The 13,100-nt window shown below is 30.5% G+C and overlaps 1 protein-coding gene across 1 annotated transcript; it reads right to left on the bottom strand.

Moving 5' to 3' along the window:
- Positions 1–6,735: 6,735 nt before the first annotated feature.
- Positions 6,736–10,973, bottom strand: LOC127135727 (cellulose synthase-like protein G1). The gene is made up of 7 exons (XM_051062573.1): positions 10,353–10,973; positions 10,174–10,266; positions 8,995–9,096; positions 8,699–8,911; positions 8,368–8,470; positions 7,760–8,286; positions 6,736–7,347 (listed from the first exon to the last, which is right to left on the bottom strand). Exons 1-7 carry the CDS (start codon positions 10,923–10,925, stop codon positions 6,874–6,876), a joined length of 2,085 nt encoding a protein of 694 aa, XP_050918530.1. The 5' UTR covers positions 10,926–10,973; the 3' UTR covers positions 6,736–6,873.
- Between the last annotated feature and the right edge of the window lie 2,127 nt (positions 10,974–13,100).

The following is a 13,100-nucleotide window of genomic DNA, read 5'->3' as shown; positions in this document are numbered from 1 at the left end:
TAGGAGGAAAATAGTAACTTAAAAAATAAAACCACCAAATTATTAGTGATCAAAATTTCGGTCACTGAATTTGTTTAATAAATTAATTTTGTATAAAAGTATATTTTGTGAGTGAATATTATGGTCACAAAAATTCAATCACTAATTCGGTGGCTAATTTTATTTGGTGACCGATTTAGCGACTTTAAATTTTTTATTAACATGATTTCAAAGTTTGGTGGCTAATTCGGTGGCTAAAGTGACCAAAATTTTTTAGTCACTAAAAACAAATTTTTTAGTAGTGTGGGTTATCTCTTTTATAAATCTAACATTCCACCTATTCATAGATGATATGGGACTTTATCACTCACACTTGAACCTAACATTCTCCCCCACTAGTGTAAGTCTCCCACATCCCTATAACAAGATCCAACATCAGATCAAAACTAAACCAGACCCTGATACCACTTGTTGAAGAGTTCTGGGAGATGGGCGCATCAATGAGCGCCCAATACTCCAGGATCACATGAGAGGGAGACGTCACATCTCCACCAAAAACATTAAAGAATTAGGTATATGATCTATCATATAAATCCTACATTTCACTCATTCATAGGTAATGTGAGAATTAACCACTCAGACTTGCACCTAGACATGGCAACGAGGCGGATCGGGGACGGTTTTTACCTCCCCCAAACTCAAACCTGAATCCCCAAACAATCCTTGTTCCCCACCCCAAACCCAAACGGGGATGGAGAATCAAAATCCAAACCCGTTCCAAACAGGTTCGGGTATCCCCGCCCCACCACCATTCATTTAGTGAAATCAATTTTTTAATAAAAATATTTATTTTTCCAAAATAAAATTACATTATAAATAATAAAATAAAACAATCTAAAAAAATTTCATACATACATTTCAAATATTTTAAATAACAAATTAAAATTAAAATATCAAAACATTGACCACATATTTAATATTCTAAATTATCAAAAATAAATAATAATGTACAAAATGAAATAAACGGGGCGGGTTTGGGGTGGGTACTAGTGTCCCCATTACCCGACCCGTCCTCATATTTTAAAATCGGGGGAAACCCAAATCCAAACCCAGTCAAAGCGGGTTTTTCCCGTCAACTTCGGGGTGAGTTCTGGTGGATACCCGCAGGTACGGGTTATGTTGCCATGCCTACTTGCACCCAAATTCTCCTCGACAAGTATGAGTCTCACACATCCTATAATAGGATCCAACACATGATCCAACTTCTGGTTCTTCACCAAGCTGAACCATGACTCTAATACCACTTGTTGGAGAGTCTGAGGGAGGCGGGCGCACCACATCTCAATCCAAAACCTTAAGTCATTAGGTTTATGGGTTATCTCTTTCATAAATCCATCATTACACCTATTCATAATCGATATGAGACTTAATAACTCACACTTTCATCCAAAATGATGTATGGGTGGATATGAGGGAAACATGCATGTAAGGAGTTGATTAGGAATTCCTACTGGAGAATGAAGGTTTATTTGTGAGATATACAACTCTCAAAGATGCTTCAAGCAAAATGGTCAAACATGAGAGAACATGTTTCAACATTAAACACACTTTCATAACATTTTCCTTTGACACTTTTGAACAATGATTTTTTTTACATACTCATGCATAACAATGTTGTGTCTCTTAGATCAATATATGTAATTTCACTACATCATTTTTCTTCTTTCACAATAATTGGAAAGTGTTTCCAGAATTGTGAAAAATATTGCATAAAAGAATATGACACGTTTTTTCTGAGGCATCTTAGGCGACATTTTTAAAATGTTGCTATAACTTGCAACTACTACAAAATATTCTCTAAAAGCGATAAAGTGAGAACACTATGTGGAGACGGTTTTCAATTGTTGTCATATTTGACAACAATTACAAATTGTTTCCTAAAAGTGAAATAGTAAGAACACTTGGTAAATGTATCTATAAGTTACAAGGAATATTTTTTTACCATATTTTTCATAAAATAAACAATTCAAACAAGAATTGTACCAAACATATATTGCATGTGCCATAAAAGTTGTTTTAATAGAATTTTCAATCATGAACTCAAATACACATAATAGACACACAAAGTCTAACATTATTTAATACTATAAGTTTAATACTTAGAAGTATAAGTCTAGCAAAATGAGAAAAACACAGTTTTTTAAGTTTACTGCTTAAGTACAAGTATTAAACAAAATTATATAACTCATTTGCCATGTCCTCTTAAAGTTCACTATCTATGTCGTCCTCTTGAAGTTTATCACCTACATCATCCTCATCACTTGCCTTGTCCTCTTGAAATTCTTCACTTACGTCTTCGTCTTCTTCATCATCTTCATTGATACCTTACTGAATAAGAAATTGAAAAAAAATACAAGTAAACAAAATCAACCAAGACAATTCTTACAAAAATCTAAGGCAAACAAAGTCGACCATTACTTTTTTTTTAAATTGCAAATATATTGTTAACAAGATAATGTACAAAGAGTACATCAAATTGATAAAAGAAGGAGAAAGCAACAGGCTAAACAAACAAAAGAGAAAAATGAAACCCAACAAATAAACCACCCTATCCAAACAAGAAATGAAAGCTCTAGACACCAACCCTGATAGCCTTATCAAATTAGGGGACTCACAACATACAAAGCTAGAGACAAAACCACAAGCCATATTACAAAGGTTATGATTTTTCATTCCAAGTTGACTAATTATAAATGCAAAGTAACAACCCAAAGGATCCAAAACATAATCCTAAAAAAAAAATTAATTTCTATTAAGGAAAATCAGTTGTCACTATCTTAATACAAACATCTATGATACAAAATCAAAATCAATTACAATAGCATAAAACAATAATATTTATTTATATGATTACCTTTAGAAGACTTGTAACATGAGTTGATGCGGAGGAATGTATATGTCACTATCTTTTGGGTCACTATTAATACCTCTATGGGATGATCCTAACAAATTTTCCATTAATTCTATATTAATTTGAAGATTACAGTGTTGCATTAATATCTTATAAGGATTTTAAAATCTATTAATCTTATCTTCAAAATCGTGCCTTGATGTAGAGACCTCTTTATTATGTGCTTTTGTTTAAAACATTGATCTCTGAATTTTGCTTTAAGGAAGTTTTAGTTATGTTTCTCCTACCCTGCCACAACACTCCTTTTATAAACACCTTCAAATGCCTCTATGTCACTTTCCTCATTTCAACCATTTTTTGAAGCCAAGACTAGCAAAAATTACAAGTAAATATAACTACTAACATAAATAATATTTTCCAAATATATTAAGTAAACATAATTTACTATAACGTTAAATTTTGACATACAATTATTTTTCCACTTTCTGTTGACACGCCGCAAGCGTACCACAAATGTCGGAGTAGTTTAAAAAGTATCGAACCTCAGAGACCAATGATTAAGTACCGATTTCTATCCTATCGGTGTAAAGGTAGAGCGATCGAAAAAGGGTTTTAAAAGCAACTTAAGTGAAAAAGCACTTAAGTCAAAACAACTTATTTGAAAAAACACTTTTGAGAAAAACAACTTAAATGAGAATTTCTTGAAAAAATAATAATAACATTAAAGCATACAGTACTTAGGGTTGTGACTCCGATCTTAAACTTCTCCATGCGACTTAAGCACTATTATTACGAAATTCCAACATAATTTATAGAAAAATAGATTATTATGTGCAATATCTCCTTTCACCAGTGCATTGTCCTATCTCTAACGAACGGGACGCTCGGCGTCTTTTGCTCGCACAAAAGTGTTCGTTAGTGATAATTACATTTGCTTAACTATTAAAAGATTGGAATTTTCTCAATTTCATCCGATCACTTTCTTGACTTCAGACTTGATTGCTTAAAAACTGTTTTCCGACATTCACACCTACCCTTTCAGTATAAGGTGAACGCCTAAAAATACTCATACTTTCTTAGCGAGGTTTTAATTAAAACTCATACTTTTAAAATAAATAAGTGGAGTTCTCGTAATTGGCTTAAGTTAATTCATGCGGATAATCATATGATAGGGTTCATTACCCTTAGTCCCTGGTGGACTACTCACTCATGGTGAGAAATGATCCAATCAAAACAACTATTACAAATGAAAACATAATTAATAAAAATGATTAAAATAAGCGATGAATCTGATGAGTATGATGATTTTGAGGAAGATGAACTTGATAATCTAATTGACTATGAACATGAATATGATCAAGAGGGAAAAAGCAAAAAAGGGAAAGAAAAGTGGGAAGAAGACAAGGAAGAATCTAAAGGGAGTGAGAATGAGACTGAATAGCTAGAAAACGGATGTGAGAGTGATAATAGCAGTGGAGTTAGAAAAAAGAAGTATCCCATGTTCAAGTTGCAAAAAGTCATGTCCAATTAATAATGGGAGGTAGGAATGTACTTTAGTATCAAATGTGATTTTAAGGGAGAAATAACATCATATGTAGTCCGTGTTTTAGGAATATCTGATTAATGTTAAATTTGTGTTTGCATTGTTATCATTACTGATTGTAGGATCTATTACCGGAAATGGATGAACTTCTTCTAATGTTGAATAGAGATTATGTGTTATACACGTGTATAAAAACTTTAGGAAGAAGTATTCTGGAAAGATGTTGAAGGAATTCATATGGAAGGTTGCAAAATAAATGAAAGGAATGAAAGGAATGAGAGGTGTCAATTAAGATGCCTTCAAACACATGCTGAAAACTCCACCAAGGTTCTGAAGTATATCATATTTTAAGACACATAGCAAGTATGATTTTGTTCTTAATAACATGTTAGAAGCTTTTAATAGTGTCATTCTTGAGTCAAGGGTCAAGCCACTGGTAATCATGTTGGAAGAAATCAGGACCTACATGTTGTGTCTGTCATACAAGTTTTATGTGAGTATCATGTATTGACCTAATTTTTCCATTATAGGATGTCAGCTGAGCACATCGTTGAAGTGAGGCACCTTGAAAATCCAACAGATAAGTTTGCAGTCAATTTGAAGGAACATGTATGCTCATAGAGAAGATGGAAACTCACATGCCTTCATTGTGTTCATGCACTTTCATATATGAAGAGTAGGAATCTTAAGGTTGATGACTATATCCTTGAGTATTATAGGAAATCATGATACATGTCAGTCTACAAACATGTGATTTATCCGTAAATGCATCAAATCTGTAGGTTAGGACAGAGTATCCAAATGTGCAACCACCTAAGTACATGAAAAATGTCTGGAAGACCAAATAAAAGGAGGAATATAAAGTAAGAAGAGATTGATGGTTCTGATTACAAAATAAGAAAAACATGTTTCATTGTCAAATGTAGTAGGTACAAGAAGTCAGAAGGACCTACCAATTACTCACACATGAATGAATGATTCTTCAAGGATTAAGTTGACGATCCATTTCTTCTCCTCTTTCTCCTTCTCTTCACTCGCCCCACCCTATTTCTCTCTAACTTTATACTAAATTCTGATCTAATGAGAAAGAGAAAGTGGAACAAATGATGGAAAGTCACAATTTGAGGGTTTTAAATAGTCATCCATGAAAAGACTCATACGACTCTAGCTACTCAAAAGAAGTTATTTTAATGCCCCTAGCTTTTGTTCTCAATCCTCACTTAATTAAGCCACCAAGGGATTAATGTTTTACTATTAATAAATTTATCACTAACTCAAAGCATCACCATATAAAATGTCTATTTTTCCATTACATAATTAACTCCATCTCTATGGCAAGGGAAAGACAAATTTGCATTGTCATATTTTTAGTTCTAAATATCATTTTAAAAGTAAAACAAGCACCGTTTGAAAACTAGCATTCATTGTTATAAGTCTCATGAAGACATAAATACACAATTCTCACATTTATTGCCAATATCTATTAATTAAATATTTCATATTATATCACACTATTTTGAGTCATTTTTAAACAAAATATCATATGTTGTGTTATACTTGTCCAAAAAATACTTTTTATATTATTTCAAAGATGATATCTTGAGTGATAACTACTATTTTCTGATAAATCTTGTATTATATAAAAGTTATAAATGTTTTCTATAGTTCTTATGAATACAATAGAGGTAAATAAAATTGTTTATATTATTATTCAAAGCTAACCATTTAAATAAGTTTAACACTTAAAAGTTCAACATTTAACAAACCGACATTAAAAAATATACTTCCTTACATTATCCAATTCTCTTATATAGTTCATATCAAACATAAATGTATCATAGAGTTTTTAAACATTTTCTTTTCTAAAAAAATGTTTACTGGGCCTAGTGTAAAATTACATGGCCCTTAGTAAAAAAGAAATTATATTCTTCATAAAATTTAATATTTTTTTGTCAATTACAGAGATATTTAACCGGACCGAATTCGAGTTATTGAGTTGCACCGAATTGCTTATGATCGAATTGAATTTGAACTAACAAAAAAGTTTGTGAAAAATTCGGGTTGAATTTCAAACTGAACTAATTCTTATTAAATTGTATTAAGTTGAACTAAACTTGACTCAATTCGAGTCATTTTCAATCATAAATAAACTAAATTTTAATTTATTATAAATGCATAGAAAAGGTCAATTTCCAAATAAATTAGGATAATAATATAATTTCTTATTAAACGCGTGGACATATATATATATATAGGAATAGACATATATTAGTAAAGAAACTAACTAATTCCTATAAAAAAGAAAAGAAAAAACCTAATTATTTTATTAATCTAAACACAACAATTATCTCAACAACAAAACAAAAATTTAAACATAATTATGAGGATTTCATTTTAAGATACAAATACTTATGCACTTTGAATTCTTGAAGAAGTTCCACTATCCACTCTTACTTTTCATAGTTAAAATCCCTTCAAAAATTGGATAACTAAGAGCCATGACGTAACTTACTAAGAAAAGTTGGCCAAACATATCTTCAAAATCTCTTATTTTGAAAAGCCTCCATAAACCACCAAAGAAACAAATAGTGTTGACAATGAGCAACACAATCATTGGAGACATATACAAAGCCGCACCTTGAAAATCAAACCTACCTTGTTCATATTTCTTGATTTTTTCTTTGTCTGTATCAATTGCTTTGTTTGACAAGTTGAATTTTTTCTTGTTCAATCCTAACCATTTCTTAACTGCCTCTATCATTGCAAATAAACTTGTAACTGATTTTAGAATCCAGATTCTTTGTTCGTCCCACCACATTGAAACTGAGCCATCGCCAGAAATTACCTCTATTAAATGTTGAATTTGTGTGGCTATGTATAGTATTGCAAACACTACAAACCAAGGATCTGTGACCTGAAGTATCAATCATTGAAAATATGTTAAATTATTATAAAATATATTACAAAAATAGAATTAGTGTTAAAGAAATGTGGTTGATCCTAACTCATCTATGCAAAATAGGTTTGTAAGGTGAGAATCTCTCCTACTTATAAACATGTTCAAAATATATATTATTCGATGTGAGACTCTTAAAATATCTATCATGACAAAGACTGAATATATGGAAGGTGGAAATAAATGGTTGGTGGTTCGATAGTAGAAACCTAATAGTAGGTGGCTCAACAAATCTTAAATGTTGTTAGACTTAACTCATCCCTACGAAACTAGCTAGTAGAGTTAGGATCGTGCCACTTATAAGTACATGTTCAAACATGTAACACTTTTAACAACTAGTAAAAAGAATTGAGTTGGAGAGCTTTACTACCTTTGGAAATACAGGAATTCCTTTGAAGAAGCAAACTTGAGGCACAATACCATAAAGGATGAACCCAATAGCATATATAGATGAAATTGACATGAAGCAATAAGTGAAGTTATGAATAGTTGACATTCTTGAAAATCCATAAGTAAAAGGACTATATTTAGAGATAGCAAGCAAGCAAAGTTCAGACAACCATTTCACTAATTGAAGCATTCCTTCTTTGATATCAGTTGGTGCACACCCTAAGAAACAAGGTGTTTTTGGATAAAGGTATGCTGATTTCCATCCTCTACAATGTAAAAGATAGCCAGTGATAGTACTCTCTAGTAAAATTCCGTATGAGAATCCTATTTCTGTGCCCCATTTTGTGTTTGATTCATAGGAGCAAGATGAAACTACTTGAGCTTCTTGCAAAATTTCTTCTTTGGAAATATTCTTTTTGATAACTTGTTGTCCGCGAATGGCCTTGAGTGATTCTATGTATGTGGTTGATCCTCCAAAGTAGTTTTTGGCATCATGAAGATACTCATCTACAATCATGAACAGAAGAAATCATAAGAAAAAATCTCCAATAAAAACCTTTTTGTAATACATAATGAGGCAATACGTACCTTTTTGATTTGGACTTCCAAATAATAATGCACTTCTATTCAAGTAATTACCACTTCCAGAAAGACCTGGACCTCTCAATCCATCCATCCCTTGCCACATTGTCTAAAATAAAATTTGCAATATGTCATCATTGCATAATAAACAAAATCGGATTTCATACCGTCAATCTTTGTTGTATTCACGCTGTCATTGTTTTATTAAAAGTTCGATCTTAATTGGACGATCATGATCAAATGACAAAAACACTATATAAGGACTAACTGCAAATTGCAGTCCCTTGAAAAAAATGAAAAATCTAAATGAAGAACTTCATTATTATTTTTTATTTACCTTAAAAGCAGTTCTGGATTGGTTATCATAGATGTCCTTTTTGCTAAGATTGTGAAACATTTGAGGGAATTGAACAAAAGCAATATATTTAGAGGTTTCTGGATCAAGAAAGAAACACATTGCTTGTTTGGCTGATGATGGATCATTGCAATACATATCACAGTCCACTGCAAGTACATAAGGCCCATTACTTATCAAACCTGACACTCTAAGCTGCAAACACAAACAAAAATATGTTATATTTTATTAACTGCATCACAAATTAAATTTTAATATGATATACACAAAATACACACCAATGTATTGAGGGCACCTCCTTTGAACTTGTGAGGGAGTGATGGTCTTCTTTCACGAGACACATAAATCACACGTGGAATTTCTGATTCCTCATTTATAATCTAAAATAATAAATATAAAGTAATATTAAAAAAATATTTTTATTTTATTTTTTACTGTTAATAAATAATAAATTTTGATTTTTTAATTATTTAAAAAATAACTTCTTCAACACACTCAAATAAACACCAAAATATAACAACTAAATAATTGTAGAAATATGAAATACACTTTATTTATTTATTTATTTATTTGTTGTTAATTTATTATTGTATTCGATCTAAAACATTTTATTATATATATATAATATATATATATATATATATATATTATAATATATATATATATATATATATATATATTCTACCAAATTAGATTGTAGTTTTTGAATTTGTGGTTTAATATATTAAGTGACAAATAACTATTGCACGACAGTGTCAAATAAATGCATCACAATTAAACTTATAAAATAAATTTAAATTTAAATTTTAAATAGATATGACTTATTTAAATAAGTCTGATCCAACTTAAATATTTTAACTTTAATTTATATTAATCATAACATATTTGTTTGTTTTTCTGTGTATAAATTGAGTATTTATGTTCTATATTTTTAACAATTTTTTATTTTTTTTATTTTATCAAATAATTAACTAATTAATTTATATATATATATATATATAATATATATATATATATATATATATATATATATATATATATATATATATATAATTTATCTAAAAAATTAAAATTTAATTATAATATAAAAAAGAGAGAGTATTCTCTTAAAATATAGGAATGCAATGTTTTCAAGTTGAAATTGAATCAAAACTTTTGTCAAACTATTTAAATATAAATTTGGTGAATTGAAAAATATTTGTTAAAAGATTGAGTTTGAAAACTTAAAACCTTTAATTAATATATTTGATAATATTTATCTTGTTTTTTCTATTAGTGAAATATATTTAGACTGCTTTTATACCTAATTAACTAGTGAAAAAAACAAATAAACCTTACTAACTGTAAATATTTACACATAAAAACATTTATTTATTTTCCGTTAACTAGTTAACTAGTAATTATTCCATCAAATTGATTATTGATCATAATCCAACTTTAGTTTTTATTAGTCATACCTCAATCCGAGAAGCTCTGTCATTAACCATACAAAGATTCTTTGGATCAGAACTGAATTTCTCAATATTTTTCTGCATTTTCTCATACTTCACCTGTCAAATTGTTAAAACATGGTATCAATACAAATTATGTTAACTAATTTTATATATATATCAGCTATATAAACCATATAAAATACCTTAATCTGGTCTCTTTCTACTTCAAATTCATGTGACCTAAGAACATGTTCATCCTCACCCAAAGGAGAGAAAAAAACCTTAGGGCACCTTGATTTAACACCATATTTTTTACAAAAAGGAACCCAAGCTTTAGCAAATTGAGAAGCCTCTTTAATTCCATATAAAGTGACAGGAGAACCACCATCATCAGAAAGATAAACACAAAGTTTATCACTAGGGTAATCCATAGCAACAGCCGAAACAACCGTGTTCATAACTTCGACGGTTGGTTCTTTCTCAGGATCGATCGTACACACAAATATGTCGAGTCCCGGTAAATTCTGGTCGGCCGGGAGTTTCTCGGTCATAACCGAACGACTCACCGGCCGCCACCGGTACGCTTGGTTGAAAAACCACATAACTGATAGAATAGTTTCAGCTAGTGTCATTAAAATCCATGGATATGAAACAATGAAATTTTTGATACGATAATAAAAGAGAAACAAGACACATATGAAGTGGAATAATATGTGAGTTCTACTTAGAAGTAACCATGATTGAACTGTTTCTTTGTGAAGTGTGAAGGTTGCCATAACAAGTCAATACTTGAATATTTTTCACAACAAAATTAAGTTGCGTATGGTTTATAATAGGTGAAGTTTCATTTATATATAATGTATCTATCACTTGTTAGTTGTTGAAGCAAAATAAATAAATAAATTCTATAGTCATTAGAAATGAAAATCAAATACTAATTTTAAAGTAACTCTCGTGGAACTCGCATCAGTGTTATTAAATGTTTATATTATATTGTTATTATTTTATAGTGGAAACAACAAAAGCGATGAGAGCCCTCGTGAGAACGAAGTTGCGCGTGGGAAATTTTTTAATTGTTATTCTGAATTTAGTTTTGGTTTTAAGAAAAAAGTGATGGAAGCATGGGCCATGATGATTGTTTGTTTCTTTTTTAGTTTTGGACTATATCATCAGGCCTCTTATAATGGGCTTACTTTTATGTAGGGTGTGGGAATTGTAGCATTTAAATTGACACCACCTCATTTAGATCTGACACCCATCGCTTATGCTTATTAAAAGGTGACACTATTTTTGGAAAATCATTTTTAAAATTTTAAAATTTAAGAGACGTAAACTTGAAATCGCTTGGGCAATATCAAAAATTTGGAGCAACTATCAAAAATTTCAAAAACAATGAATGATTATACCGAATTTTTCAAAAAATTTGGTATTTTGTATCGGAATACTCAAAATTTTATTTTCATGAAATCTTTATCGGAAATTTAAATATGTCTGATATAATTTTCTATTGAATATACATAAAATTTCGTAATTTACGATATATATAATATATATATATATATATATATATATATATATATATATATATATATATAATATATATATATTATATATATTAATATATATATATATATATATATATATATATATTATATATATATATATACCACGAGAATTTATATCAGAAATTATGAAATTTCTGGTAGTTACTAATCTTTTTTTTCTTTTGCAATGAAATACAGAGGTATGAACGACAGTATTGCAGGGAGAGCTATTGATCGAGCGGTAGGCCAGGTTAGGGTTGTCAGGGGTACTGAGACGTGGTCTTCCTATATAGAGCTGGATGAGTGGCCCCAACTGATTCACACTAGAAACAGTTGGCTGATTAGGTGTATTTTCGGACACCTCGTAGCATTCGACGCCGATCGGAACTCTACGAGAGTTGAAATTCCGTTAAAGTACACTTCTGACTTAAACAAAAATTGAGGAAGAGACATTTTTCGAGATGTTTTTATCAAAGATGTGACTGTTCGCTGTTGATTTTGGCGAACAACCTCTGGTTTTCCAAAACTTATTGAATTGGGTTGCTTGCAGGATCAACCATACAAATCCTAGGACATGTGCAAATTTAAATAACTTTGTAACTCTTTAGAACAACCTTTGTATCCTTTATTTGGTTTACTAAGTCTTTCATGTACGAAAGATATTGACTAAAAGTGCTTAAGTAAAAGTAAACTTAACAAGACTAAGATAAATGGCGAAAAACAAATGGCGAAGAATAAATTGCATAAAGTAAATGCAAAGGATAAATGACTGGTAAATGTAAAGGAAAATTGGTAAAGAACTTTGAAATTTATAAGATAAAACTTTAAAGAAATGGTGTTTGTTCACACGTACATTTTCCAGATATGACTCTTTTCTCTCACACAGGTACTTTGAGTATTTTGCAGGAATTTTGTACAAGTTTTCACACCCTCATTCTGATAACAACTATCCTATTTATATACAAACAAAATAACTGTCACTAACGAATAAATCCTAAAACTATGACACTTGGCTCTCTGCGTGACTTCCTTTCGCCAGGTGCTTCCACGCGTCTTCTGCCAAATGTTATAACTCTTTTGAATTTGAATTTCCGCTTTACGTCGAAACGACGCGTCTCCTCAGACTTGTCGAATTGTCGAAATATCATAACATCATCCATACTTGTCAAAGACGTCTTTTCATCTGCAGACATCTTCTTCTGTCGAAATATCGAACCACCAATCTGTCGAAGTGTCGAAAACACTTATCAACTAAACTGTCGAAAATGCTCTTCAAGTATATATTTTCAGTTTTTTTTCTTTTTGCAAGCATCCCCATTTGTCGAAAACACTATTCTGCTTATTAATTTCATGGCGTCAAAAATACATGTATACAGTGACCCCCTATTTAGACAACTTTGCATTTAC

The sequence above is a fragment of the Lathyrus oleraceus genome, chromosome 1, assembly GCF_024323335.1.
Source record: "Lathyrus oleraceus cultivar Zhongwan6 chromosome 1, CAAS_Psat_ZW6_1.0, whole genome shotgun sequence".
Taxonomy (NCBI): domain Eukaryota; kingdom Viridiplantae; phylum Streptophyta; class Magnoliopsida; order Fabales; family Fabaceae; genus Lathyrus; species Lathyrus oleraceus.
Note: the sequence above shows the minus strand (reverse complement) of the source record. Positions and strands in the feature narration are given on the sequence as shown.

Bases quoted from the DNA above. Each gene is read 5' to 3' on its own strand.
- LOC127135727 (XM_051062573.1), bottom strand. From the start codon at position 10,925: ATGGCAACCTTCACACTTCACAAAGAAACAGTTCAATCATGGTTACTT. The intron at 9,097-10,173 runs GTATGACTAATA...TTATTATTTTAG, and splicing joins ACAGAGCTTCTCGGATTGAG to ATTATAAATGAGGAATCAGA. The intron at 8,471-8,698 runs GTAAATAAAAAA...ATTTTATTTTAG, and splicing joins AATCCAGAACTGCTTTTAAG to ACAATGTGGCAAGGGATGGA.